The following is a 25,256-nucleotide window of genomic DNA, read 5'->3' as shown; positions in this document are numbered from 1 at the left end:
AAACCATTGTTATGTTTCCAAATTTGAGGGTGTGTAGAACATTAAGAATGCGGTAGACCTATATGTAGTGATGTGGAAAGATTCCAAGACATGGTGAAGTGAAAAAAGCAAATTGTATTGCACAATCCTATTTAGACAAAGATGTGTAATAACGAAGGGATGTATCGATACATTCAAGGAAAGAAGACCAGTAAGACATACACTAAAGTGTTTTCTGCAGTGGTTAACTCAGATGGGACAGGGGGAGAGTGCAAAGCAGGGGCATTCCTGTTTCTCTCTCTCTTCTCTTTTTTACTGGACTTACTACAAAACTTGTTTTCATCTGTTGCTCATATACTTTTAAAAAAAGTTCCAGAGTTTTGCTGTCCATAAGCATAGTGTCAGTCAACACTGTGACTTGTTACCTAAACTGAAATGTCTTTTTTTTTTTTTGGCTGCACCTAGTTCCCTGACCAGGGATCTAACCCATGCCCTTGGCAGTGGAAGCTCAGATTCTTAACCACTGGATTGCCAGGGAAGTCCCTAAACTGAAATGTCTTTGAGGTGGTGTGTGTAGAAATCATTTCAGGGTTCTGAGGAGGTCCCCAGAGTTACCTTGGGGGGGGCGATTGAGGAAAAGGCCAAGGCATTGAGATTTCTGGCTTCTGTTCCACTTCCTCCAGAACAGCCCATTTTCAAAAATCAGTGTGTTAAAGTGCTGCATAAGATTCACCTTAAAAATGGACTGTGGTGGTGGGCTGCTGTTAAAAACAATGCTTTGAAGCCCAGTAACCCAGAGTAAGGATGAGCATGGCCCTGGTGCGCTCTGCTCTAAGCACTCCTGAGGGTCTGGGTTCATAGCTTGGCCTTTCAGCTCAAGGTGGAAATTGACATGCTGGCTGTACTCGGAGAGCACCCTGGATGGGAAAGGGACTGAGAACCGGGGAGAATGGCCAAGGAAGCCAGGCATGGCCAAGGAGCGAGAGGACTGTCCTCAGTTATTGGAAGGGCTGTCAGGTGCAAAGATTGGTTCTCTGTGGCCCCAGGATCAGAATGAAAGCCATGAGCAAATGGAAATGTCAGAGGTGTCCCAAGATGAAGTGGGCTGCCTGGGGAGGTGCAGGGGTTCCCATCACTGGAGGTGTGCAAGCAGAAACTACAACATTTGTGGCAGAGGTTCTGACAACAGATGGGGGTTCAAACTGGAGAACCTCCAATGTTAATTCTCTACAAATATTGATTGAGCTCCTATGGTTCAGGCAAAGTACTGGGCATGGGAAATATAGGGATGATTGAGAAAGACAGGGTCCCCACTCTCAATAAAAAAGCAAACAAAACAACAAACTAACAAGCAGACTTTTACTTTTTAGGTATTACTCAGAAGATAATAGAACATGATGCGACAGTGACTGAAAGGGGGGACATTTTTAGTCAGGGAAGGACCTTCTGAAGAAATATCTGAGCTGAGACCTGAAGGATGAGAAGGAAACCATTCATGCAAAGATTTTTCTGGGCAGAAGGAGCTGAGCGTAGTAAAAGGATTAAGCAGCTGTTGCAGTATTTGAAGCAGGGGAATGCTGTGATGTGATTTAGGGTTTAAAAGGCACTATGGGAAGTGGTAGAGAAGGGGAGGAAGGGAGGCGGGGAGGCCGGCTAGGAGGCTGTTTCAGTCAAGCAGGATAGAGATGGTGCCAAGTTGAACTAGAGTTGACAGCAGCAGAGTTGGAAAGAAGTAGATGGATTTAAGTTTTATCTTCTGTGATTCAAAATCAATTCATTCCATCAACTGATCCCAATTCATTCAATCAGTTGATTCGATTTAGTCAGTCGATCCCAGAAGTAGGCTGGCATTCAGAAGTGACTGCTTCCTAAACAATGTGTTAACTTTTATGGTTGGACATAAGGGGCATTTAACCTCCTCACATGGTAGCTGTTTTCATAGATCTTGAGGTCTCATTTGCAAATATCCACAGGGATGGATAGCCAACGGCTTCTCTCAATACCAGTTCTGATAGAATTGCACAGATCCTACTTGTTAGCCAAACCAGAGTGCAGGAGACCAGGATGAAGTCATGTCCTCCCATGACCCTGACATCCCCTTGGCTCTGCAGCCTCTCCTCTTGCCCCAAACTCAGCAGGTGGCCTAGGCCAAGAGCAGGGCACCAGGATTCAGGCAGCCTGGGGATAATAACTGGTGATGGTGTTTATTGGCTGGAAAAGCTTGGGTGAATTAAGCCTCTCTGAGCTTCAGTTTCCTCATCTATAAAATGGGATTGTTGTGTTATATGAAATGATCCCCATACTTTGCTAACCGCGGATGCCTGGTTTTTAGGACAGTGCTCAATAAATGACACATGACGCCACCACCACCTCACCTTCTCTTTATAGCAGAGCTTTTTGAAAGAATTATCTTCCCACTGTCTTCACTTCCTTTTGTCTTGTGCTTTCCTCGTGCCCCTGAATCGCGTTCTCTAATTTCATACATGCTCCCCTCCCCCATCCTCTATTGCCAAACCCATTGGATAAGATTCTCTTTTCTTACTTGACTTGTCTCCTCTTTTACTGCTGTTGAACACACACCAGCTTTTAAAACTCCTCTCCTCTCTGGGTCATTCTACAATGCCATTCTCTCCTGGAAGTTTTTATTTTATTTATTTATTTATTTTTAACATCTTTATTGGACTATAATTGCTTTACAATGGTGTGCTAGTTTCTGCTGTATAACAAGTGAATCAGCTATACGAATCAGCTATATATCCCCATATCTCCTCCCTCTTGAGTCTCCCTCCCTCCCACCCTCCGTATCCCACCCCTCTAGGTGATCACAAACCACCGAGCTGATCTCCCTGTGCTATGCGGCTGCTTCCCACTAGCTATCTATTTTACGTTTGGTAGTGTATATATGTCCATGCCACTTTCTCACTTCGTCTCAGCTTACCCTTCCCCCTCCCCGTGTCCTTAAGTCCATTCTCTACGTCTGTGTCTTTATTCCTGTCCTGCCCCTAGGTTCTTCAGAACTTTTTTTTTTTTTTTTAGATTCCATATATATGTGTTAGCATATGGTATTTGTTTTTCTCTTTCTGACTTACTTCACTCTGTATGACAGACTCCTGGAAGGTTTTAACATGCAAAGAACCATGATCAGATTTCTACTTCAGAAAAATTACTCAAAACCACACAACAGCATTGCCACAGCACCTGGCACATAATACATGTTCAGTAAGTGTTGCCTAATATTGCTGTTGGTCACTGTTATTCTCTGTGTTTCATGGCATCCTGTGCATACCTCTGTAATCTCACTCATCATATTGTGGTATTCTCTTTGGTTTCCTTGTCCACCTTCTCCAATACACTCCTTGAAAGCAGAGACCTACCTGGCTCCTGTTTACTTCTGGGGACATGGGAGGATTTTACTTTTCTTCAGGTAGGGCTATGTGGCTTCCTCTGGATAGTGAAATGTGAGCAGAAGTGCTATATGTCACTTATGGGTGGAAAGCACTTACTTGCCAGTGTGCCACCCTTTAATGCCTTCTTCCTCTCACAGCAAATGTGAAATCGCATGTTGATGTGGAAGTGCAAGGCTCAGCTACAACGTGGAGGACAGTAGTCCTGGAGAGTCCCCCAGATCTGTAGCAGACTTTAGGTGAGTGATACATCAGTCTTTGCTGTTCTAAGACACTGGGATTTCAGGGGTTGTTTGTTGCTGCAGGAAAGCCTAGCCTAATATGAGTAAAACTAATCTATATCCTTACAGCCTATTCAGCACGTACAGTATAGGACCTTAAAAACGGAGGTGGAAACAATAAATGAATAAATAGGGAACAGAAGGAAAAAAAAAAACTAGAAAGACATTTCCTTAGGCTTATGTGTTGGAGTCCTTGGCTGACTGGTTCAATAGTTAATAATCCTTTACATTTCTGTAGCATTCATAAAGGGCTCTCATACCCACTTCTTGTGTATTCCTACACACCATTCTTAGAGCCAGGTGCCAAGGGGGAACTGAGTCTCAGTGGTATTAAACTGTGGCAGAGCTAGAGCTCAAACCTTGGTCTCTTGTTTCCTGGTTCAGGGCTCTGTCCATTGCCCCCCTAATATTGACAAGTAAGGCCAAACATGTGGACGGTAGTTGCATAGGCCATTGCCAATCGCCAGGGGTCCTGGCCACAGTGTGCCTGTCTCTGTGCCAGGCTAGCCCGGCCCTTGGCAAGAGAGGCTGGAGCACATGTCCTCATAACGGAAATGCTGAGATTCATGCCCAAAGGATGTCAGGACCCACACACACAGACACTCACACACACATGCACACACTCTGTCTCTCTCTCACATCTGCTGACATTTAGTTCCACATGAATTCCAGCTGTCTGCATGTCCCCACGTGTGCACACTCACATGTACACCTGAACACATGTATCGACATACTCATACACACATACTGTTACACATTAAATATTCTTTCACTTATTCACATGTTCTTGTATTTATGCACATTCACACAGACATATTGCTGGCTCAAATGCTGCTACATACTTAAATATGTGCTTCACAAATATCCACACACAATTACCTATGTGAAAATAATACCCTTCATGCATTTTCACTCTTAAGCACTTTCACGTACTCCTACATATATACGCAGATACATGCACATCCTCACTACACATATTCACGTGTGCATTTATAAGCACAGAAGTACACATACTTATGTTCATACCTATACATGGTCAGATACATCTCTCTCTGAGGTTACCTATCTAAATCTGTTCAAACTAGTGTACACATATACACAGGCCGATGTGTACATTTGCACAAACACATGGTCCCACAATATACACATGCACACACATGCTCCATGATGTATAGAAGCTGCAGAGCACACACTTAGGCGCACTCGTAAGCACACGTGTCCAGACAAGATGGATGGTTCCCTCTCGGTCCTAGCTCCAGATCTTTCTCTTGTAGAGTGCTGAAGGTGCTGCTCTAGGCCAGGACTCCCTTCCCTCTTCTCCCTCGTCCGTCCCTGTCCCTGCTTCTACCTTGATCTCACTGCATAGACTCAAAGAGAGTCTCTGGAAAGGTCAGATGAAGGCCAGCCAGACTCAGCCCTCCCCTCGTCAGGAACGGATAGAGACCCCTATTGCTTTGCTGGCTGCCTTCTCTGCTCTCAGCTCTGGTGAATAAAGCCAGGCTCTGAGAGGCAGACAGTCAGGGCTGGGGACTCCAGCTGTTTACAGAGTGGCTCTGCACTCCTGTTGCTCTTAGAGAACAGACACAGCCTGGAAAGTTTCTGACATTGGGACTATGTCCATATTACCATGGACCCAGGGTGCACGACCAGCTCTTTGCGTGGCTGGTGAGGCAGAGCCCTGGGATGAAAGTCTGGGGGGCCTGGGCATGTCTGTTCAATGAAGTTCCACTTTAGCTCTAACTTCTTTATGATGAAAAGAAACAAGCAAGTGCTGGGTAATCCCAAACATCCGGAAATTAAATGTTTATATTTGGCTCAGGAGAACGTGGGGTTTGGGGTGATATAGATCTGAATTCAATTCCCACTTCTGCTACCGATTAGCCGCATGTCCTTATGCAAGTGACCTAACCTTTCTGAGCCTCAGTTTACTTATCTGTAAAATGGGGATAACATGTCCTGCCTCATGGGTGTTGTTGTGAGGTCTAAATGAGATGAAACATGTGGAAGTGCTCTGCATACTGCCTGGCATACAGTAGCATTTACTGTGTGGTTGTTGTCCTTGTTACTATATTAATACGAGTCCACTCTTGCTCTCCAAGCATATTCTGAATAAAAAGGAAAGAGGCTTGAATGGGAAAGTGGTCCAGAGGGTTTGGTTGGTGGGATTTAGGGGAGAAAGAAGCTGAGGGGAAGGGGAACTTTGGCCACTGCAAAGAGCACTGGACCTGGGTTTCTGTCACACCTGTTCCATGCTGTGTGACCTTGCTCAGGCGACGTCACCTCTCTAGCCACCAGATTCCCTCTTAGTAGGGTAAAGGCTGACTTAGGTTTCTTAAGGTTTTCTCTAGCTCTGAGATTTTAGGTTTTTTTCCCTAAATTGTCTGCGATGTAAATTAAACACATATAGATAATTAAGAACCCAGTAGAAAAAAATCACATATTATGGAATATGGAAGCAGGGAAATGACAACTCCTACTTTGGATTAACTTTAGTTAATAAGGAGAAAACTGTGTCAGCTGTGGATCATTCCCAAAGAAGCACCTCATCGCCAATCCTTCATGTTCTGTCTAAACATTATTGATCTCCACTCCAGGGGGCCATCTCTCTGCACCCCCCTTGTTGGTTATCTCCATTTTCATTACTTATTATTTTCTCCTGAGACATGCTGAGCCTACCATGATTTGAGGTTGGATTTCCACTTTTGATAATGCTTAGGTTGTTGCTTAAGTGTGCTTTGTGGGCCTGGGGTCCCTCAATTTCCCCCGTCTGTGCTCTTCAATGTTCTGGCAGTTACAAGGATTGGATCTTAATCCCTGCCCAGTCAATAACTAGTTCTGGGATGTGATGTCACCAAATCTCGGTTTCCTCTGCTGTAAATTGGGGAACATTGTGTCTGCCATGTCTACTTTGTAGAGTGGTCATTACAGTAAGTACTTGGTGAAGGAATCAAGTGAGAGAATGAGTGTGAAAATGTGTTGAAAATTACTAGTGGCATTTAATAATAATAACTGACATTCATTGTGTATGTACTATGTGTCAGACCCTGCACTTAGCACTTCTGTGCCTTATCTCCTAATCCTCACAACAGGTCACAAGGTGGATGCTATTGATCCCCTGCTCTGCAGATGAGGAGGCTAACTTAGGGTACCTTGTCCAAAGCCACAGAGCTGAGCCTCAGATTTTGTCTGGGCATGGAAGACTGTGTCCTAATTGCTATACTGTCTCTGTAGAAAGCAGTATGCAGCAGGAATGAAGTCTGGAAAGGTAGACAAGAGATACCAGAGAAGGGTAAGGCTCACAGAAGTCTAGGAATTGCTCAGGATCACACAGCTAATCAGTGGTGGCTTTGGGGCTTCAGTGCCCAGAGCCTCCATCATCGCCACCATCATCATCATCATCGAAAACATTTAGAGCACTTAACAAAGCATTTACTGTGATAAACACTTCCATGCACATAATTTCCATCCATAATAACTTGAGGAGGTAAAAAAAAAACAACTTGGTGAAGTAGTATGATGTTAATCACCCCTGGGATTTTACATACAACGAAGCTGAGGCTTAAAGATACGAACCAAATCAGCTTCTTACATATAGTGAGTGAACCCAGGTCTACGTCACTTCAGAGTCTCGGCTTTTAACCACCACACAAAATAAGGGCAAACCCCTACGCCTTTAGTAATCTGTAACAAGGAAATAGATCTCTGTGTGGCAATTACAGGGAAAAAGGTGGGGCTGGTGTTGGAGTGCAGATATGTACACCTGTCCTCAGATAACCAAGTTCTTAACATAACCGGGTGGCCCCTGACTTGGTTTGATAACTCTTTACCATTTCAGAAGAAGAGAGGAAGTGTCAACAGTCACCGCACAGGGACTATAAATAATGCAGATGTGAATGCACTTCTGATTTGGGAGGGAGAAGAAGAAAAGCAGAGAAGTTCATTAGAAGCTCTAATAAGATATCCATTCACAGAGTGGAAAGACTTGGCTTTCGAACCTGGAGGCCCAGTGAAAAGCAGCCATGCTGGTTCTTAGTCGACAGGTGGGACCATCTCCATATGGAGATAAAAGGCCTATGAGTTTTAGGGAATTGATTGCTTTTCCTTTGGATGTGGGCAGGGTCTCTTGACCATATTAAGACAGACCTCTCTGCAGGAGCATAGATTTTGGACCATTTGCCCCATAACATATGGAGCTCAGTGATTTTTGCCAGTCTGGGATTAGAAGGTTAGATCTAATCTCCATAAATGTTTAGGACCAAATAATGGTTTGAATCAACAGACAATATATCTGATTTGGCTTATTTATTTTAGAAGATGACTGAGACCTGTTATTAGATCACTGTGCCAGCTGCCGAGGTTACCACAGGAAATGAGACAAGATTCTGGCCCCCAGAGAACTGACATTATAGTGAGAGGAGGGACACATGAGCAGACTGTGAGAGTGTAAATGAAGGTGGTCAGTGCTGTTATGTGAATTGTAGTACGTGTCACAAGAATGGGTAGAAGGGACCCATCGCAGGCTTAGGTCAAGCGTACACATGAACTCACACACGTGTACACATGTGTTAGAGTGTGAAGGCTTCCTGTGGAGGTCATTCTCTTTTTTTTTTTTAAAGAATAGCTTTATTGCTTTGCCAGGCAAAGGGGGACACAGAGGGCTCCTGCCCTTGAAAACTATATGTCCCCTTGTGGAGGTCATTCTAAGCAGAGAGTTAAGGGAGCCTGGAGGTTGGCAATGGAAAGGAGGCTGGAGTGGGTGCTCTGGGCAGAGGCCTCAGCAGCATCAAGAGAAGGCTGAAAACCGGAGGGTGAGCACGGCCCGTGTGGAGAACGCCGGACAATTCCATTTATCCAGAATGGGAAGCAAGAGGGAAGAGATGCAGCCGAGCAGAATCAGAGGGGCCTTCTAAGCTTAATGCTGAAGGGGAGGGGGGTCCACAGGGAGGCGTTAATGCAGGGGACTGGTGTAGTTAGGTTTGTATCTTAGAAAGACCACGGTGTGAGGAAGAATGGATTGGAGGTGGGCAAGATGCAAGTCTTGGGACGCTTTGCAGTAATGTGGGCCAGGCACCATGGAAGCCTGAGCTGGACTAGGGTCAGGCAGACATAGGGGAATGGATGGTTTAGAGGATTTCAAGGCAGTAACATCTACAGGGCTTGGTGATTGACTGGCTGCTTCTGCCTCTGCTCATAAAGAGATGATTGAAACTGCCTTAATTATTTTCTCACAAGCTAGATTGCTCCCTTCAAAACAAGTATAATTGATTTTTTGTTTTCAAGGATTGAGAAAAAAAAATTGAAAGTAGCATTACATTTATTTATAATTACTAATGTAAGATTTACTCTTTGTAGAGATTAGAAAAATATAGAAATACTGAAGGATATGAAATCATGCATAAATCTATGATCCAGGGATAATTGCTGTTAACATTTTGCTATTTTTCCTTCTAGCCTTTTTTTCTAGAGTAACTGATTTACTTTAAACTTTTTACTATGGGAATTTAAAATACATACAAAAGTAGAGAGAAGAATCAATATACCCATTTTAGCTTCTGTAACCAGTCTTCTGCTATTCCGCAGTTGAATTTTAAACTTAAAAGCAGGTCTTTACATTTGCTTTAATCTAAAACTTTCACCTGTTGATAGAATTTTGCTTTTGTAATCCTGAGTGTTTAGCATGTGCTAGCCCTGCTAGCTCTTTGGCCATTTTCAGATGTATGTCTTCACCCAAAACATTGACTAGGACAGTAAAAATGTCCAAATCCCATAGTATACCACGGAAGACCTGAAAAAACACCAGATTTTCCACCTCCTTGGGGAAGACCAGTGCAGAGGGTAGATATTTCAGGGAGAGAGATATCCCGAGCAGGAAATAGCAGCTTGTGTTTTGACTCACTCACCATAGTTGTCTCAGCAATGGAACCGAAGCTGTTGATGAAAATGTTGCAGCTCACGTTCACCGGGGGACCTGCCAATCAAGAGAGATTCCTGCTTAGTTCCAAGGCCAAGAAGAAATCCCAAGGATAGGATCAGTTTGTGGGATTTTGACTTCAGGGATGGATCCCCCTTGGTGGAGGAGACCCTTGCTTGCCCTGTACCCCACCCCCGAGCAGCGGGGACTCCCAGCCACATTGCTATGCCAGATTCCCTGGTCCCCAAGTGAGCACCAGGTATAGAACACCAGAGGCTGAGCCGGGATGTACTTTCATTAAAAGGATAATTCATCATCCTGCCATATGGTTGAAATCCCTTCCCCAAACCCCATCGGCTGCCTTCTAATTTGTGGCTGCAAGGTTACAGCTACAACATTTGGAGGCCATCATGGGAATTGCAAGGAACAGCAAGTTCCTTGCCTTGAACTTATGAACCAAGAATGATTGTCTGAAAGGGCATTGGTGGGAATTAACAGCTGAGGTATCCAGAGGGAACCTCAAAGGAAGTCCATAAGTCTTTGTTAAATACTTTCCAGGCAAGCTACTGCAAGGGCAGGAAGGAAGTGGAGGAATATTTGCTCTTTGGAATCGCATTGCTAGAGGGACCTCTGTCCAACTGAAGCCCAGTCTCTTCTTTTTTTTTTTTTTTGGTGGTACGCGGGCCTCTCACTGTTGTGGCCTCTTCTGTAGCGGAGCACAGGCTCCGGATGCTCAGGCTCAGCGGCCATGGCTCACGGGCCCAGCTGCTCCGCGGCATATGGGATCCTCCCGGACTGGGGCACAAACCCATGTCCCCTGCATCGGCAGGCAGACTCTCAACCACTGCACCACCAGGGAAGCCCAGTCTCTTCATTTTATACTATTAATTACAGCAGCTACCATTTACTGAGCAGGTTTTGCTGTTGTGCTGAGAGTATTACTAACATTATCTCATTCTATCCTCTCAACAACTCTATGAGAAGACATGGTTATTCCCTCCATTTTACAGATGAGGAAACAGAGGCACAGAGAGGTTATTTGCCCACGGCTACACAGCTAGTAAATGGTCAAGCTTGAGCACAGATTGATCTAATCCAAAGCTAGTGGTCTTAATGGCTACACTTTTTGAAAGAGGTTCAGAGAAAGGAAGGGGCATACTCAAGGTCACAGAGTGGCAGAATCCAGGATTTTAAGCACTGGGCTTCCACATGTGCTGATAAGACAGCCGGCATAAAATAATCAGGGAAGAATGTGAGACTGTGGGTAAGGGTCATAGAAGCAGTAGGAGTCCAGGTATGAGAGAGGTTCTAAAGAGTGAGGCATTAGGGAAGACCTCATGAAGGTGATGACCTTGAGCTGACCTTGAAGGTGGGTAGGACTTGGATAATAGGTCATAATCCTTCACTTGAAGATTGTGACATGCCATTTGTGAATTTTTTCAGGTCCACTTTCTTGTTGATCCCCATGAGGTCCTGAGGTTGGCAGGGCAAAGTTACTGTCCCAGCTTCGTAAGTGGAGCACAGAAAATTTTAGTAACTCACCTGGGCTTATTTACCCAGCAAGTGGTGGAGCCAGGACTCAAACCCAAGTTTTCTGATACCCACTTCTCTCTGTCCCTCTTGAAAAAGTAGCCCAAGCATTTCACCCAAACTCAGCCAAGACTTCCTTCTTTTCAGAAATCCTGGTGTATAGAAAGAGACTCAATCCTGCTGTGAGAATCCAGGTTTTCCTTCCAAGGGAGTGCCAGGATTCCTGGGTTTTAGACATAGCCCCAAGCTCTCCCTGACTCTTTGCTCTGAGACACGCCCCTTCCCTTTTCTGGGTTGCAATTTCCCCATCAATTTGGTAGAGTAGATCTTGATCTGGGCAGTCATTCTCAGCTCCATGGGGTTGCAATTCCCTTATGGAAGCTACCCATTTGAATTATGATGTTACTGTATAGAATTTCAGGGCTGGAAGGTCTCTCTCTTTTTCTTTTTTTTTTTTTTAACATCTTTATTGGAGTATAATTGCTTTACAATGGTGTGTTAATTTCTGCTTTATAACAAACTGAATCAGTTATACATATACATATATCCCCATATCTCTTCCCTCTTGCGTCACCCTCCCTCCCACCCTCCCTATCGCACCCCTCTAGGTGGTCACTCAGTGCGTTGGAAGGTCTCTTAAAAGTCACCTAATCTATTGCTTCCCAAACTGAGGTGCAGATGGGATTGTCTGCCGTAGCATCATCTGGGAAACTTGTTAAACTACAGATTCCTGGGCCCAGCCCCAGACCCAGTGAACCCAAACCTGTGAGGATTAGCCCAGAGTTTATTGTTTAATGAGTGACCTGGGTGATCCTCATGCAGAGCCAGGTTTAGGAACCACTGCTATCCATGCAAGGCTTAGCGCTTGATCACCTCCAGCAGTGGGGAACTCATTTCGTCTCGAGCAGCCCTTTCCATAGTTGGATGGCTCTGCTTGCTAAAAACTTTGTCCTTATGCTGAACGGGAATCTGCCTCCTTGGTCACTTTCACCCAAACAAAGGCCCACTAGGGCTTTCTTCCCCTCATTTAGACTCAGATCCAGGTTTTTCTTTTCATTTGGCTTCATACCATTAAGATGCCCCAAAGAGTTACTGCCTGTGCCTTGAAATGACGTGCACAGAGTTCCCACCCAGGCCCTGCAAGTGTCTGGTGCTGTGACTCCCATATAAATTAGATCCTGATTTATGTGTGCGAGAGGATGCCAGCCAAAAATGATCCCATGGGGAGGTGTGGTTCATTGAAATAAATCTGAAATTAAATTATCCTCAAGAAAATTACAATCTGGCTGCCTTTGGCAGCAGCATAATATATATATTTCATTAAATATTAAAGTTTAACTTTGCTTTTGTGTATATGTTTGCATTGGTCTGTGCCCCTGATCCTGGGAGCCATTGTGATATGCAAAGTCTTTGCGAAGATACAGAATACCGAAGCTGACAGGGCCTGGTCCTACTGGACCATTGTACAGATGCAGAGACAGAGGCCCAGATGTGTCAAGTGATTTACTCTGGGCCATAGATATCAGGTAAGTAGCAGGAGGGTTAGAATCCAATTTTCGAGCTCTTTACTTCAGTATTATGAGTTGCATTGCCACTATGTTCTGCAGACGGAGGCTGCTCTCCCCGGACCCCCTATCTTTTTTTTTTTTTTTTCAGGGTTGGATCTCATCTTTATTGAACATTTTGATATTTTGCTCATCGTGCCTTTTATGCATTAGCTTTGATTTTTCTTTTTTTTTAACATCTTTATTGGAGTATAATTGCTTTACAATGGTGTGTTAGTTTCTGCTGTATAACAAAGTGAATCAGTTATACATATACATATGTCCCCATATCTCCTCCCTCTATCTAGAGAGTCAGGAGCAGGCACAACTTCCTGTGCTTGAAGGAACCTGCTGTGTGATTAATCACGCTGTGGAGTTTTCAAAGCAGGCAGGCCTCTTCCTGTTGTGTCGGGGTCACGGGGCCTACTTGGCCTGGCCTTTTCAGGAGCTCTGTAGTTTGCGGGGGGCTTTTGGGAATCTCATGTGTGCCTGGGTGGAAGCGTGAAAGAGGCCATGGGGCTCAGGGGCAGGGGATCCCCTGCAACCAGTGTCTCTGCCCTCACCACAGGGAGAGTAGAGAAATCTTGCTCCCTGTCTCCTGGGGTGAGGTTCCAAGAAGCTGCACTTGTTGCTCAAAGCCCACATTGTCGAGGGGATTGTAGGGGTTAGAGATAGTGCAGGGTTGCGAGAGGCCTAAGAGATGATCTAGTCCTGTATATTTTGGGCCCAAGTGCTTGGAATAAGGTTTTCAAAGCGAGGAGGGGAAGGGCCCCGATTCAACGGTCTTACAGTCTGGGTGAAATTTTACTTCTTAAACATGTTCACTGCTAAGTAAGTAAGTAAATAAATAAACGAATCAGGAAATAAGCAAATAAATAAATCAGTAGCATTAGACAGAGAATTGAGTCGGAGCAGCTAGCTGGGTTAACGTCCCCAGTCTTGGCAGTGTGACTTGGGAAAGTCACTTAATAGCTCTACTTAGCATATTTGTGGGGTCATTCGTTCATTCATTCATTTATGACAGGCTTATTGAGGGCCTTCTCTGTGCCGAATACAGTGGTATGCACAAAGGATAACTAACACATGAACCCTGGATGCACCCACGTTCAGCAAACGAGCAAGACCAAGGCACTTCCACTCAGGCTGGAGTTCCAAGAGAGCCCACCAGGGGGCGCAGTGGGATGGAATTCCTGAAAACTGCTGCAGATGCAACCTGGTGGTCAGTTCTCTGGTGTGTCTCATTTGGCCAGTGGTGTTTCAAAGATGTGATTTAGCTGCGAACTTGGAAGATTTCACATAAACCCCCAGACTTAAGTCTTCTCTTGGAATGTCCGCTGCCCAGGGCCTGCATTCCTACCTGGCAGCTCTGGGCAGGAGCTGAGAAGCTGCAGCCCTCAGAGGAGCCTGTGCTTTCTGGTTTTCTCTGCTTATCCCCAACCTGCTTCAATCATGTACCATACCTGCCAGGCCCCTCTGGGTGTTTGGGGTGTTTGAGATTGTGACCCTGGTGAAGGGCTTGGGTGCCGACTTATCTGCCCTTGAGGGAAGAAAGGTTATGCTAACGATCCTGGAGGATAACGGCCTCAGGAGCAAGGCACCTTGAGGTAAACAGGGGTGGGAGGTGGGCCCCCAAACAAACCTCAGTGCATTTCCCAGACTGTATTCTGTTTGCAGAGCGCTCTGAGACGGGAACTTAGAGGGTGGGGGACTGAGTGAGCAGATATTAGGAAGCCGTTACCAGCTGTCGCATCCCTTGTTTGGTCTTGGACTTGAGCCAAAAGGAGCAGTGAGGAAGGGCATCTGGAATCAAGAATTGATTAGGAGGTTGGCTGTGGGTCTTTGAAATAAGATTTTTGCAGGGGTGCTGGGAGGAAGGTCAGGGTCACAGACTCCCAAGGAGGTCCTTAAGACTGTGCCTGCAGAAAACCTGCCCAGCAGTTAGAGATGGTTAGAGCCTCCTAAGGCATCAGTGGACAAAGGGAACTGGTCCACTCTTGATGTAAGACATTAAGATCTCATAGGATTGTGAGCTGAAAGAAGCTTCTCAAATCACTTCAGTTATGGTTTGTAAATTGGCTACCCACAGGGCATATCTGGCTCCCAAACGTGTTTTGTTTGAATTTACATGTTTTAGGATTCAAGAAGTTTCACGTAAATCTTGATTTCTGGCTCTCGTTGGACTTTTGGATGGTCTGGCAGCATGGGACCCACATTCCTGTAGGGTAACTATGCGCTGGGTCTAAGGAGGGGCCGCCCACTTTCAAGGGGACTGCTCCTCTATTTCTCCATAGTCTCTCCCTATTGCCTTATTAGGCATTTGAAATTGAGACTCTGATTAGGCAAGAGAGTTCCAAAATTATTTGTTAATCCAGGGGAAGCTTTCAGTGGATGAATGGTAGTTGGAAGTTTCTTATGTAAGATGAATAAAAGTGCAGCTGCTTGGGGGAGAAGCAAGGGTGGGCTTGCTCATCCCGTCCTCTGTTTCTCCCTTTTGGGACACAGGGTGAAAGCCCCAGAACTCCATGAAGCATAGTTTAAAAACCACAGAGACAGTCAACTCCATGCCTGCAGAGAAGAGGAGACTGAGGCCCAGCGAAAGCAAGAGGCTTATCTAAGCTCAGAGAGTAATTTTGTGCCTGAAGCAAAACTTGAACCCATTTTTCCACATTCCACATTAATCTCTTGTCCATTATACCGGAGCTAGCAAGTAGGTTTAATTCACGTACTGACTCTGGTAACCAGAGATACTGTTGAGTTGGACTCTCCGAGCCTTTGTTTGGTCTTGGTGAATTGACTAACAGTATCTGCCTCGGGTAGAGGAAAGAGTCATGGAATTCATACCCTGTATATATCATCCGCATACAATTCCATGCGGCTGGCTGCCACAGTCTAGGAAAGCAGACCCCTAAGGCTCTGAAAGGCAAGTTTATCTACCTTTAAAATTGGGCCTGATCCTGGCATCGTATCCAGAGGTCCTCCCCATTAGCTTATCCAGGAAATCCGAGGGTGACATAGACTTGGATGCGGAACGGGCAGCTTCAGCCTCCTTAGAAGCAGCAAGGCTAAGAAAGGAGAGAGAAAGCGGAGGGTTAATGACAGCCCTTTCTCACACTGTGATCAGATCCCAGTCTTGCTCAGCCCCTGTCGCTTACCCAGAGGTAAGAGCCACTAGAGAAATAGGTAATAGGAGTCCTTAATGAGGTAAGGCCCACACTACCTTGTTTACCCAGCCTAAGTATTAGCCAGCATGGGATCCTGGCAGGCAGCTGAGTGTCTGATTGATGCTGAGAAGCTGCTGACTCTTTTAAGGCTGTATCTCTAAGGTTTAGGGCAATCACAGTTGGCTGCTGGTTTCCCTGGGAGAGGAGATTGAAGGGTTAACTTCCCACTAGGCCCAGCCCTGTGCTTTGGGTGCCTGCACTTTCATAGGTCCGTGGAACAGTGCAGCCAGAAAGAATGTTAGAGATCAAATAGTCCAGCCTTTCCCCAAAGTTTCTCTTCAGAATCAGTTATTAATTTTCTAAAAAAAGATGCCAAAGTCAAATGCATTTGGGAACACAAATTGAATCAGGCGTCTTTACCTCGGGTCTTCTCAGAACCTACAACAAGTCTAGATCCTGTACTTATGGGGCTATCTCATATACTTTAAAAAATGCTCAGTTGGGAAAACTGAGGCACAGCTAGTGAAGGAACTGACATAGGTCCCAGAGTCAATCAGTGGCAGCTTGCCTCAGTGTATCAAGAATTGGGGGATTTGAAATCCGACTGCTGGGGATGCTACACATTGTTTCTGTCACCCCCCCCCCAATAAAGTAGTTTTAGGTCTTCATTTGTGCCACAGTTAAGAATTATTGATATCTAAGAACAGCGGCCCTTCCCCTGCCACACTCTCAGAGGCATGCAGGTTCTTAGAACCGTCAAGACTGGAAGTTTAAGGGTTGAGGATCAATTATTTCTGTTGCTTTGGGCAACTGAGCTTCCCTGTCTTGAAATTATACCCAGGAGATAGCTGGAAGCTAGTGCAGCCCCGCTGTGCGTGCTGTAGGGCTGGTACGTTGGAGGAAGTGCATGTATAGAGATGCCTGTGTGTGTCGCATAAAATGAGAGCTTCTGTCACCTAGCCAAGCAGGACGTCGTGTCCCCCAAGGGTTTGTACTGCCTGTCTTGTTCTTTGCCTCGGTTCCTTTTCTGATTTCAGAGTTGTAACTGTTTAAGTGATCCCCTCTAATGGGTGGCTCTCAAATCTCTCTCTCTCTACCCTGGCCTCTCCCTTAAGCCCCCTTTCTTCATTTGCAAATGCCTGGGGGGGGGCGTGCCCATCTCGATGTCCTGCCAGGCTTCAAGTTCATTCCAAACCAAATGCCGCAGCTTCCTTCCCAAACTTGTTTCTCCAGACCACAGATGCCCAGGTGGCACCGATGTCGTCTTCCCATTCTCTAGGACTAGACGCTTCAGAGCCGTCTAGTCTCTGTGTCCCCTCTCCTCTCGCGTCCCCTCACTCATGGGGGCCTTTCCTGTCTTTCACATGTCATGGCCATGCTACCTTGTCAGGTAGTTACTTGTGTTTGTGTTCCGAGACCAGCAATCGTGGTGGTTGTATTTATCGCTTGTTTATTTAATCTACTACTGTGTCTGCCACAGTGTGTCTCCCACATAACGTGCTCAGTAATTGCACAGTGAATGAACGAATGAATAATAGGCTACTTTAATTAATCAAATGCCCTGGTTAGTAGAAGTATTCATAAATATATATACATGGACTAACAATTTTAAAATAATTAGACCATTATACCCACTAATGAAAAATAGTGAAAATAATCTGTTATTCCTCTGAAGGTTCAGAGGTATTCCAGGATGATTGAGACACTCATGCTTAGTAATCGGACCATTCTCTATTTATATCCTGAAGGGCTTGTTTTGATGAACAGAGTGAGGGACAAATGCATTATCCTGTTCTTGTAGGTGTGAATATGGATATTTGTGAGTTTGTGTGATGTGGGTAGGTTTCTAGGTGTGATGTGTATGCATGTTATGTGAATAAATGGATGGATGTGTATGGATGTGTGTGGGGACTAGAGCATGCATGGGGGCATCTGTGGATGTACAGTGGATTGTGTTACAGAGATTCAGATATGCAAAAATGTGAAGACCTGTGTTCCTGTCAAAATGTGTTGTTAAGCGTGGTATTTAGTGTGGGCATTTTTGTGTGTACATGTGGCATGTATGTGGACATGGGGTATAGGGTGTGAAAGTGTCAAATGCTTTCATGGCTGTATGTATGCGGTGGGTATATTACACGTGTGTTACTGAAACGTACTGTCACATGTAATGGAGAATACTTCAAAAAGAGTGGAAAGAACAGGTGATTTGGAATCAATCCTGTCTCAGTCATTTACTAGCTGTGTGACCATGGGAAAATTACCTAACCTCTCTGAACTTTAGTTGCCTGATATGTCAAAGAAATTTGCACAATTAGTAACTGAAATAGCACAGGTAACAAACGCCAAGGATGGTTCGCTGTGTGTGTGTGTGTGTGTGTGTGTGTGTGCGTGTGTGTGTGTGTAGCAGTTGAGATTCAGGCTGGAGGTTCTTCTGGTCTCACTGCTGCTTTCAGCTGCACCATAGTCCCCACATGACGGGGAAGTCCTGCCAGATGCCTTCCGTGGCCCACGGTTGGTACCACAGTCCCAGCCTTTTCTCCATTCAGCACCACACCCGTGGCCGCTGTGTGGCTCTGGTGTGGCAAAGGGGACCACAGGCATGCAGCTGGTGATTTATGACTTTGCTGCTGCTATGATTCACTTCTCAAACCACTCTAGGAGTGGCAGTTATGAAGCTTTCATAAGCTCCTGTTCTCTCTAAGCCCCTCCTCTCAGATAATAAGATTTGGGAACGTGGTACTCCCTCCCAGCAATTACTACAGCACAGCCATCTCTGGCCCTTAGGCCTCTTTAATAAGCCTGAATCCCATTAGGCAGAACAGTGAGAGAATGAATTCACCCCAAATTATCTGCTGCCATTTGCTATTAGCAAAATATGCCATTTAATATCTGAATACTCCACAAATCTGAAACGTCCTCTGGTTATTCTAGCTCACACATCTGCAGCAAGGTGTTTACAGTCTGGTCACCTGGCCTTTGCCTCACTAACAACCCTTGCATGGGGAACTGAATTGGTGGGAATGGAGACTCCGAGAGGTTAAGTAACTGGCCTCAGGTCACACAGCACTTTAATGAAAGGATTAGAACTCAAATTTTCATGTCCTGCCTCATCCAAATGCTACAATGTATAGGAAAAACTTTTATAACCTGTGAAGGGTATAGATCATGATAGTAGCTATTATTACTACTTGTTTGTGAAGCTCGTCATATTGTTATCCAAGAAAATCAAAACACGTATCTGACTGCTGGCAATCCTGGCATACACAACTCTGAATTTCCCACGTTTAAAAATGGGGGAGAAGTAGTTGTGACTTGTCGAATGGTGCTCTGTTTTGTCAGGTGATTCACAGCAGAATTCTTGGAAATTTTGAGATTCTCTAGTCTAGCCTCTCCCATGTAACGTGGACCAGTGGTTTCTTGGATATCACGTTCACAATTTTCGCCCTGTTTCTGTACCACTTCTACTGTTAGTCACCTAAAAGTTTTCATTGAATTATCTCACTTCTTTAAAAAAAAAAGAAACTTACTTCACTCTTTACAAAGAAAACCCGGTATTACTTGCCATAATAGAGGACAGCCAAAACAGTGAGTACAGTGAAAACCACACAGAAAGAGAAGTATTTAAAAATCCTAGTTATATACTGTTTCTGGCTGAAGTCCCGAGCCTGAGGCCTCCCCTCAGTTCCAAAGGAAGATCAGCTAGTGTAGGAAAGGTGTTAGAGCATAGTAACACCTAACTGAGACTTTTCTTCCTGAGATAATGAGAAGGACTGAAATAATCATTCTATGTTATTATATGTTGAATGACCTAAAATCATCCCCCCATCCCTTACTGCCCTAGTCCAAAATTTCTCTAGTTCTTTTTCAGATAAATCCTTCATTTGAATGTCAAAATAGCCATGCCTTTCCACTTGATGATCATTGTACATTTCTGGCTATATTTAGACAGCACATTTTGCACAGAATTATTTCTAGGGCCCTCTCAAGTAAATCTGTGCTTTGCGCCTTTGTGCAGAGAAAATATGCATCCAGGGGCCCTTCATGCTCATTTGGAGCCACTGCCTCTGGTGAGCTGAAGACTTTGCTTATACACAGTAAGGTACTGGACACAGAAGCTGGGAATGAGTCCGAGAAAAGAAACGCGTGATTGTTAGGATTTGCTGACCCTATAAAAGTATTTGGAAATGATGCAAATTGTTTCAGGGATTACTGAAATGTCATGTGGTGAATCAGACTTGGTTTAGACAGATTTGATTACTAGTCATTTTCAGAAGGACCGTAAGGTCTCCCGGGACCAAGCATTCTGTCCCTCGCTGAGAGGGCTTATGGTGATGGCTGCACTGACTGGACAGAGCCTTGAACTGTCTATCGCATTTTAGTGGGGGCATTTGTCACACTAGGAGACTTTGGCACTTAAAGGACCATAAGCTTTCACTCCTAATGACAGAGACTGTGGGAAAGTCCAGGGGCCGGTTCCACAGTGGCACTGGAGGCAAGGTGACAAAGTTGAGTGGGAGCTTTGAGACCTTTGGTGAATCACTTCCCTTTTCAGCTTTCAGTTTCCCAAGCTATGAAATGAGGGGATTAGAATAATCTCTAAGAGTCCTTCTGGCTCTAAACCATCATTCTAGTAACCGTTAATATTCCCTCTCTTGTTTTTTTTTCTTCTTTATGCATCTGGTCTTGGGACCTGAATTTGTCTGGACCCCTTTGGGGGAGTATGCTTGTGTTCGTGCCTTGCTTTCTCCCCACGCAGTCTCCACATTTCTCTCCAGTGGAACAGCTCATTTCTCAGGGATTTGCTGGAAGACCGGCCAGATCAATGCTCAGATTCTCATTCTCTAGTTGCAGCATCGTTTGGAAATAGGGAATCAATATGCAGCTGTCAATCTGAATTTCAAATGAGCTGGGATTGGCAGTCAGGCTGGGGAGAAACAGTTTCAGTTAGACCCTTCATGGCACCACGCACCCGAGGACCACGCTGGGCTAGCAGTGCGGGTCCCCCCAGCAGACTCCATCTCCTGAGTTCACCATGGGCAGAGAAGTCAGGAGGTCAGGGCTGGGAACAAGGGAGGAAGGACAAAGTGAGGGGCAGAAGAGGGACTCTGAGGCTGAGGATAGCCAAGGGAAGGATGCATAGGGCTGGGGGAGGGAGTTGGGGGTGCAGAGTGAGAAGAGAAGGGAGGTGGGAAGGAGAGAGGAAGAGGCAGGTGGAGGTGTCTGAGGTGTGGTCAGTACTATAACCAAGGAAGTCTGTGAGCACAGAGGACGGGCACCCAACTGCACTTGGCGGGAGTGGGGTGGTCTCCAAGAAGCTTTGTGGAGAAAGTGGCTTTTACAGTAAAACTTGAAGGTTGGGTATGGAATTGGCCTGGAAGAAATAGGGAAGGGGAGTGGTGTTTTTTGTTTTTTGTTTTTTTGCTGTACGCGGGCCTCTCACTGTTGTGGCCTCTCCCGTTGCGGAGCACAGGCTCCGGACGCGCAGGCTCAGTGGCCATGGCTCACGGGCCCAGCCACTCCACGGCATGTGGGATCTTCCCGGACCGGGGCACGAACCCGTTTCCCCTGCATCTGCAGGCGGACTCTCAACCACTGCGCCACCAGGGAAGCCCAAGGAGAGTGTTTTGAGTAGAAGGAACAGCATGTGTAAAGTCTAGAGGTGAGTGAGGACTTGGAGAATTAAGAGAACTTTAGTGTGCGTGTGAGGAAGTGAAGGGGGAGTGAAGGAGAGAGAGAGAAAGGACAAAGATGAGAGATGAGGATGGAACACTGAGTCTGCAAGGTTGGGAGTAGCCAGGGTTTGACCCCCTGTTCTATGTCCTTATGGTGCGTCTGAAAGTTAATGAAGATTGTGCCTCCTCAGTGCCTTTACAGGAAGAATAATCCATCTGGATTTCTCAGCTGTTCTCTGGTTAAATTGACTTGTGGCCTGGCCAAGCTTGGGAAATGCACTCTCCAAAGACACCTCCAAATGGTGGGTGTCCAACTTGGTTTCCAGGCAATGTGTCCTCTGACTTGGGCCAGAACATCCCCTTTGCCTTGGCAGGGAGGTAATCTAATGAGCTGGTATTTATTCCGTGCAGAAAATATTATACCAAGTCAACTAGTTGGATGTTGTTTGAAGGTCTATTCTTCCATGAGCATTTACTTAAGACACAATTTCACTGTGGAATAGAGGGAAAAACATGAACGTTGGGCTGGGAAACCGGGATATAGTCTCGGCTCTGTATCTAACTTTCTCTCTGGTCACGGGCTAATTCTTTTTCTTTTCTTAGATGGTTCCCAGTTTCTTCATCTGTGAAATGGAAGTTTGGGATTAGATCAGGCATGGTAAACAGTTTTGCTTTGAGTGATTCCTCAGAGATCGGTTCTGGGGCCTGACTCAGCTGGGAAGGGTAGCAGGATGGATTATCAGTCTCTGTCAAGGGACTAGATTGTGGAGTGGGGGGGGGTCCTCTGATCTCCGGGGGTCCTCTTGCTCTACAGTCCTCTCATCCTTTTAATTTGTTACACACCCACTATCTGAATAAGGCACTGTGGAGGAGAGGCAGATCAATATGTCACTGCCCACAGACGAGGCCCTCCATGTGGACTGGGTTTGTGTCTGTCTCATTCAGTGCCTGGCAGGTAGTAGCAATCAATGATCATATCTTCTTTTTTTTCTTGGCCGTGCAGTGAGGCTTGTGGCATTTTAGTTCCCCCACCAGGGACTGAACCCAGGCCCTCCGCAGTGAAAGCGCGGAGTCCTAACCACTGGACCGCCAGGGAATTCCCAATGATCATTTGTTGATGAATAGCTTTTGTCCTCTTGTTGTTTATAGTTCAGCAGATAGACTAGGCTAGGTACATATAAACAATTATAAGAGGTTGCCACCTAGCCTAGGGGCATAATTGGAGTGCCGTAGTGCTTCAGAGGAGGAAGGCGGTATTTGGGGGCAGGTGGGGACAGGAATCAGAATTTTTCTGAGTTTTATGAATTTTTGCCTCTGTGCACTTTTGGAAAGACCTGACATTTGTCAATGTCCACGTTGTGTAATTTGGGGGAGAAAGCTTTCTTCTGCCTGTAGGCTGTCCTTAGAAAGGAATGGAGAGATGGTGGGAGGGCTGGGTGTCCTAGACTCCTGGGAAGGAGTGGGGCTGAGTGAGGCTGGCACTCTCTGGCCTTATGGGCTGAACCAGTTTCCTGTCCATGGCTCTGACACCAGGGGCTTGGGCCTTGCTGGTCACCGTCAGCTTTGCCTGGGTTGCATCCTCAGGTCAACAGCTGGCTTCCCCTGGCCAGCTATGCAATTCTGATTTTATTTGATTGCAGTAAGGGGCTTAGGCTGGCCCGGGAGTGCTTGACATTTTATTAGTCTCACTTCATGATCTGCTAAGCACCCCTGGGAGTAGAATGTCACAGTTGGCATGCCCTGAGCCCACTTCTCCCCAAGGTCTTATGGAACAAGACACCCTTCTCCCTTCCTGTCACACCTCCTACAGCTGTATCTGCCTCTTTTAAGGAACCGTTATCTAGGTAAGAAGCATTTGAACATGATTCTTTCTGCAGTAAGATAAAATCTTGGATCTTTGGAGCTGAAAGGAACCTTGAGATTCCAACTCGTTCTTCCCCTGCCCCTAGGGAAGTCTCATTCTCTAGGGATGTCTCGTATTCCTTATCATTGTTTCCAGTGTGTTCTTCTCCATAGCCTTCCCTCCACAAACTCTTCTGCTTTATTTAAGTATCCCCACGAACCAGGGTGAGATGAATGAGGCTCCTGGCAAAATTTAAGGAGGCGCTCACTCTCAGGGTTGTGTACGTTCCAACCCTGCACTTGCGGAGACCTGAGAGTGAGCGCCTCCTTAAACTTTGTGCCCTGGGTGCCTCACTTGCTTCGCCCCATTCCTGGTCCTCCTAGAGCATCATACCTCTTTTTTTTTTTTTTTTTTTTTGCGGTACGTGGGCCTTTCACTGTTGTGGCCTCTCCCGTTGCGGAGCACAGGCTCCGGACGCGCAGGCTCAGCAGCCATGGCTCACGGGCCCAGCCGCTCCACGGCATGTGGGATCTTCCCGGACCGGGGCACAAACCCGTGTCCCCTGCATTGGCAGGTGGACTCTCAACCACTGCGCCACCAGGGAAGCCCACATCGTAGCTCTTTAAACCCAGTCTATCTAGGGTAGAGTTTCCTGTAGATAATCAAGTGTGTTCTGGAGAGGGAGTGTCTACTGCTCACAACATCTCATTTTATTTTCAGAAAGCTTCATTTTAATTATTCTTGTCCGGTGGCAAAAAACATCGTTACATATTTTTTTTTTTTTTTTTTTTCTGTACGCGGGCCTCTCACTGTTGTGGCCTCTCCCGTTGCGGAGCACAGGCTCCGGACGCACAGGCTCAGCGGCCATGGCTCACGGGCCCAGCCGCTCCGCGGCATATGGGATCCTCCCAGACCAGGGCACGAACCCGTATCCTCTGCATCGGCAGGCGGACTCTCAACCACTGCGCCACCAGGGAGGCCCACATCGTTACATATTTTATCACAGTTTATCCTTTCAACAACCTGAGAGGTAGGGATGTCTGTGTCCATTTTACAGATAAGAAAATTAAGGCTTAAGGAACATGTGGCTTGATTGTCTAACTCTGGCGTACTGCACTGCATTTGCTTAAACTATGTCGATGTTTTCTCTTTTCTCACTTCCCTTCTTCTTACCCCCTGTGCATGGTTCAAGGCTGGAATCATGGCAGCCCTTGGTGTTTTCTGGTTCAAGCTCAACCTTCAGCTCTCTAAACTTCCTTTCCCCCAAATTGGAGCAATCAGATGTTATGTAGATAAGACCCTGAGAGCATGACTTAGGCAAGCTTCTTCCGTGTGGTTTTCATGAAGTACAGAGTCTGGCACATGGTCAGGTCTCAGTAAATATTTGTTAAATGGATGATTATACACCTGGCACTTCAGAGGAAGTGGAATTTAGCTGTGTGGGTACTTGGGATCAATGATGTGATTTGACTGGAGTCAAAAGGCCCTGAAAGCTTTAATCAGTCCCTGGGGAAAACCCTGATGTCCTCTGGGAAAATCCAAGGCAAGAAAATAGAAGAAGCCATCCCATTTTCTTTTAGGAGCATCTACGGCCCTCCCACAGAATGACTCAGATCAGTGTCCAAGGTCAAACCTATGTCTGCGCATTTCTCCTCCCTTAGGTCACTAATTATAATTCTACAACAGCCATCTCACTTTTCCCTGACTGTCCATGTGTATCTCACTTTGGGAAGTTTTCCTGTGCCTCTGACCTTCAGTGTCATTCCGCAATCTGGTTCCATGGCTAAAGAATTTTTGGCTTAGGGCTGTGGGCATCAAGTAGCCTCCCAAATGAGTTACAATGAGAGGAATTCGGGGCTGTAGGGGGAGATTCTTCAGAGGCTTGAGTGCTGAAGAACAGGCCTGTGGGGCTTACTCTGCCTGAGTCTAAG

At 45.8% G+C, this 25,256-nt stretch overlaps 1 protein-coding gene across 2 annotated transcripts in view; it reads right to left on the bottom strand.

Annotated features, from left to right (window-relative positions):
• The window catches only part of GLRA1 (glycine receptor alpha 1), a gene marked incomplete at both ends in the record, with an annotated part of 82,755 nt that overhangs the window by 34,567 nt on the left and 22,932 nt on the right, over positions 1 to 25,256 (bottom strand). For both annotated transcript variants that reach the window (XM_082620899.1, XM_082620900.1), the window contains 2 exons: positions 9,565 to 9,632; positions 15,584 to 15,711. In XM_082620899.1, the coding sequence (XP_082477025.1) occupies positions 9,565 to 9,632; positions 15,584 to 15,711 (196 nt within the window). The remainder of the gene's footprint in view (positions 1 to 9,564; positions 9,633 to 15,583; positions 15,712 to 25,256) is intronic.

The sequence above is a fragment of the Mesoplodon mirus genome (assembly GCF_964341445.2).
Source record: "Mesoplodon mirus genome assembly, chromosome: 5".
Lineage (NCBI taxonomy): Eukaryota > Metazoa > Chordata > Mammalia > Artiodactyla > Ziphiidae > Mesoplodon > Mesoplodon mirus.
The sequence above is the reverse complement of the archived record's forward strand: the minus strand, read 5'-3'. Positions and strand labels throughout refer to the sequence as shown.